Here is a 5378-nt window from a genome sequence, read left to right as displayed (position 1 = left end):
ATGACCCAACTAAGAATCTAAACAATAGTGGAGAGGATACCTTAAATGCCCTTCCCCTATAATAAGATTGATGACTATCTTAAGTGCCATCCTAGAGCCTTCAAAACTGATGGAAACATTCACATCTAAGCACTGAGCCAAACTCCTGGAATCTGGTTGTAGAGAGAGAGGAATTATGAGCAAAGGAGTCAAGACCATACTGGGGAAACACACACAAACAACTGACCTGAGCAAGTGGGAGCTCATGGACCCTAGTCTGACAGCAGGGGAACCAGCATACGACTGAATGTGGGTATCACTTGGGGGGCCTGGGAAGACTATGGGGCCTCTGGCAGTAGAACCAGTATTTATGTCTAGAGCAGGAATGGGCTTTTGGAGCCCATTCCCTATGGAGGGATACTCTCTCAGCCTAGATACACAAGGGAGGGCCTAGGTCCTGCCCCAAATGATTCGACAGACTTTGGTGATCACCTATGGGAGGCCTCACTCTTCCTGAGGATTGGATGGAGGGTGGGATGGGTAATTGGAGGGGAGAATTGGGAGAACTGGAGGGAGAGGGAACTGGGATTGATATGTAAAATAAGGTTATATCCAATTTAAATAGAAAAAATGAGATTGTCTTTAAATAAAAATTAAAACTGAAAAATCAAATTTGGTATGTTACTAAACCATAATTAATCTATTTTTTAAATAAAAAATGTATGTACTTAGAAGCCTTCAGCATGTCAACAAAACAGCTGCATTTTTTGCAATTACATAGTGGTATTCAGTTAACAAACAGAAATTATCCTGCTATACGTTGCATCAGAGATAACCAAAGATTAAAACAAAACAAAACACAATAAAACAACAAAAATTGCCATTCCTGTATAGAATTAATTTGTGCTGTGCACCAACAAGAACCTTCTTTAAATTTCCATGCCAAATTATCACCCCTAGACTCTAGCAGACAAGGTTAGTGGCTATTGAAAATACCAGCATAATGGGGCTATATAAAGACACCATTGGTAGTGTGCTAATTGTCAAAAAGACACTGTACAGTTCAAAACAAATTTTGCACAGCTTTACATTTCAACATTTTTCTTAAAAAACAGGGACATTAAATGCTATATAGACAAAAAATGCTGTGCTAGAACCAACTTATCATAGTCTTCATCTTTCATTCCTCCTTTTCCTTTTCTCTACTATCCTCCTCATCATCTTTCTTTTCATTCTCTTAATTGCTCTTTTCAGTCTTTACCATCTGCCTAACCCTAACCCTGACCCATGAATTTGGGTGTCAAGGAGGAGGCCTGGGAAATCTATGGGGCCTCTTAAAGTCGATCAGCACTTATCTCTAGCATAGGAGTGGATTTGGGGAGCCTATTTCACTTTGGGTGATACTCCCTCAGCCTAGACACGCAGGGGATTGCCTAGTCCCTATCCCAAAGGATATGAAAGACATTGAAGATCCCCCATGGAAGGTCTTGCTCTGCCTGGGGAGCAGAAATGGTATGGAATAGATAGGGCTTTAGTGGGGGGGCAGAGGAGGAGTGCAGGGGAGAGAACTTGGATTGACATGTAAAACAATCTTTTTTTCTAATTTAAATTAAAAATGGGGAAAATTTTAAAGGAACAATTAGCGAATTGTGTATACATTAGCAAAATCCTTTTTTTCCCCATGAGAACCAAAGACCTTTTATTGTTAGAACCCAGTAAAAAGTTTGAGAATAGCTCAGTTCGAAAAGTACCTTCAGTCTTCTGGGGACAAGGGACTTTCCTTGCCTCTCTAACAGTGTCCAGACTGAACCTCTAGATGATGTACCAAGTAGGAAAGTCACATTCTCTAAATCAGGACCAAAAAAGGCTGGAGGCTCCTTACTCAGCTCACGAGGCCCAAGTAGTCATCCATCGGAGAGCCAATAGCAAAAATGTCATTCTTATCTACACGTGTCCCCACAATCTTCAAGCGTATCTCGTCATCCTGGTGAATCACAATGTCCTCACCCATTGTCTTGTAGCAAGGTGGGTTGGAGTTTGGATCAAACTCCATCTCTGATGGGATGGAATGTCGAGAGATGAAGCAGGACATGGGCCCAATTTCTGTGAAAAGTCCAACCTTGTTGACCTGAGTGACCACAGCATCCACCACCTCACCTTTAAAGGGCTGGAAAACAATAGCCTTGAACTTAACTGTATGAAGATCAAAACCTTGGCCTGGCTGGATCTCACCTGCACCAATATTGTCGATGGTGGTGACAGCAATTACAAAGTCATACTTCCCCTTGCAGGTCCCCTCCACCTCAGTAAAGAGCTTCTGCTTCACCGTGTTGAGTAAGTTGGGACCGAAGTAGCATGGATGCAGCAGGATCTCGTGCTCCAGGGAAATATGATAAAACATCTTCAGCAGAAGTTGGGGTAGCACAGTCACCACATTAGCAATCTTATATATCGTCTCAATCCTAGCAATAATATCATCACAATTTTGTAATATATACATGTTTTAATTTGCATTATGAAGGATGACTTTTCTTCTGGAGAATGCCAAGATAAGCAGTCTCATATATATTTGTATATAAACATATATTCTAGTAGTTAATGCATAGCTTAAGTGAAATCAGCATTTATCTGATCCCAGAATCCTGTTTATAACCCTAAAGTACTCATAGGTACAATTAACCTAATGGTCACTTTTGGGTTTGAATTACATTTACAGTTGGGTCTGAAGAGAAAGCCTATGTTAATTTTCTTTGGGGTCCTTATTCAGGGCAGTGTCTTCCGCATGCAGTGGGGTTAAAAACATCAGACAAGTCTACTTGGATCAGTGATGTCTTTAATTAACGAAAAAAAGGTCATATTACAGCTCAGGAGATGCCAATAGCAGATGCTTAAGCTAATCATTATTGAATTCAATCACTATTAATCACTGAAGTTTCAGAGCGGTTTTCTGTGTTGACAAGAAAGAGGAGGTTTCTGTATAGAGTTCATTGAATTCTTTATTTCCATTGCCTTGTACAAGGTCATTGCTGCCAATGTTATCCCATGAAAACCATGTATCTTTCATTCTGTGCTCCATGTACTTATGGAGTTTTCACAAGCTTGTTTCAATTGCAGCCTACATTCATTACCTCTGTCTTCACTGATGGACCATTCCCATTTGCCATAAGAAAAATATTCATGGCAATCCCACCAGCAGTGGAGTTAAATATCCATTTCAGCTTGAGTGAGCTGCTTACATTTTTCCAGGGTAATGGCTTCAAAATATTACCAAATTTGGGTGAAGTTGTGAGGAATTTTCTCTTGTCCTTGTTTAGATTTGAAAAAAAGAGCCAGTTAAAATAGTGGTTGAATTTTTTTAAAATAATCCTTACAGTAATGCATGTATTAGTTTGTTCCCATTAAATGTATATGAAAAACCATCAAACAAAAATTGAAGAATTGAAAAGATCTTCATTACTGGTCCAGGTTCAAAAATTGTGCATAATTGAAGAAAGGCAATATTTGAGTTTCAACTTGCTTTAACTGGATTTTGAATTAGGTGACTATTGACCAACAATTATACAATCATTGTAATGACCTCATTTTTTCTCTGTAAGTACACTCTACTCAAGCTTATATTTAATCAGTAAGTTATTGGCTATCAACCTATTAGCCAACACTTTTTTCTCCCTATTATTTCTATTATGGCTATGTATGACAAGTAAATTGAGCAAAAATTTCAAGACTATCAATAAGTTGCAAGACAATATTGAGATTGCACATGACAAAAAATTAAACACAGAAAGAAATAAAGTTATTTCGTGTTCAAGAACATTAAAAATAATGGAGGACATTAGTCCTAAGAATGAGAAAAAGGATAATAGGAAAGATTTTTAGGTATGATAAAGTGAGTTAAAAGCAAATTTTTGTTCCCACATGACAAATGCTTTTCACATGCATCAGAGTTCAATACTTTAGCAGGCCATTTAAGAGCACTGTAATTCTACCTCAGCTTAGGATTTGTCTCATATGCTTTTATTTTTACAAACTTAGAAGTCCTCTATTTCTAATGTGAGTACATAAACTGCATTTTTTAAGTGCAGTTAGAATCTGAATCATAATATGTACTAGATTATTGAATGAATGTTAGGAAGAGGGTCAAAATTATTTGCTGTTGTTTGCTTAAGTTTTTTGAGAAGGGGTCTCACTAGGTTGCCTGGGAGCCCTGGAACTCACTATCTACACCATCCTTGCCCTGAACTCATAGAGTCCTCCTTTGCTTCCTAAGTGCTGGAATTAAAGGTGTCCTCCAACATGCCATGCCAAGACAACCTTAATGGTATCTTTAGTAACAGATGATGAAAGAAATGAAGGAAATAACACATGGATTTTAACATAGGAGAGTTAATAATGGGAGCTTTTGTCATGCAAACTTTCATTCACAGAAAGCTATCTATATGTGAAAAAAATATATGTCAAAATCAGTGGGAGAAATTTTCATCTGAAAAAATCGAGATAAAGACTATTTTTCCCAATCCATAAGAATGTTATAATTTGAGGAGTATCAAAAAAACAAAAACAAAAACGCAGAAATCTTTAAAGAGTGCCTGAACGAAGTTGTAACATGAATACTAGACAACCTAGAGATAGTTATCGGGGTTCAAGCTGAAGATCAGATAAGCAAAGCAGCCAGTCACTAGCTCTTACTTAAACATCAGCCTAAAACTGGTGCTCCTGTCTCCAGAAATACTCAGAATATAATGCTCTCTCTGTCTGGAAACTAAATCTCTTTGCTTCTTCCTTTCAAAGCTCTCTGACGCTGAGATTAAAGGTTTAAGCGCTGTTATTCATTTTTTTTTGACTGATTCACTCTCATGTAGCCCTGGGTGGCTGTGAACTCACACAGATCCATCTGTCTGTCTTCTGAGTCTTGGAGTTAAAGGCGTGTATCACCACTGCCTACTGCCTGACTCTATGGCTGGTGATGGTTTTGCATTTTGATCCCGAGTATTTTATTAGGTCATGAACACTATGTTACCACACACACACACACACACACACACACACACACACACACACACACACACACACACACACTCACCCGTAAACCTCAAGGAAGAAAGAAAGTGACACAAAGAGGGCAAAGAATTGCATCAACTGATGAGTGAAGTTAACTATCAATTAGTAAAAGAGTGGGGGCTCTTGCTACTGTAAAAGTTATTTATCCTCAATAAAAGACATCAGCATAAAATAAAGGTGGGGGAATCAGTAACTGCAATGCATTGGTATTGAGTTGATCATTTTCTTATTTTCTTTCCTGTTTTGAGAATCTATTCTGACAGAAGCAACTTAAGGGAAAAAGGAATTTCTTGGTACAAAATCAAGGTTACCATCTATCATGGTAGGAAAGTGATAACAGT

At 38.2% G+C, this 5378-nt stretch overlaps 1 protein-coding gene across 1 annotated transcript; it reads right to left on the bottom strand.

The window, feature by feature from the left end:
* Positions 1-1739: 1739 nt before the first annotated feature.
* Positions 1740-2395, bottom strand: LOC100765781 (DNA-directed RNA polymerase II subunit RPB7). Its single transcript, XM_027421035.2, has one exon. It carries the CDS (start codon positions 2378-2380, stop codon positions 1862-1864), a length of 519 nt encoding a protein of 172 aa, XP_027276836.1. The 5' UTR covers positions 2381-2395; the 3' UTR covers positions 1740-1861.
* Between the last annotated feature and the right edge of the window lie 2983 nt (positions 2396-5378).

Source organism: Cricetulus griseus, chromosome 6 (assembly GCF_003668045.3).
Source record: "Cricetulus griseus strain 17A/GY chromosome 6, alternate assembly CriGri-PICRH-1.0, whole genome shotgun sequence".
Classification (NCBI taxonomy): Eukaryota; Metazoa; Chordata; class Mammalia; order Rodentia; family Cricetidae; genus Cricetulus; species Cricetulus griseus.
Note: the sequence above shows the minus strand (reverse complement) of the source record. Positions and strands in the feature narration are given on the sequence as shown.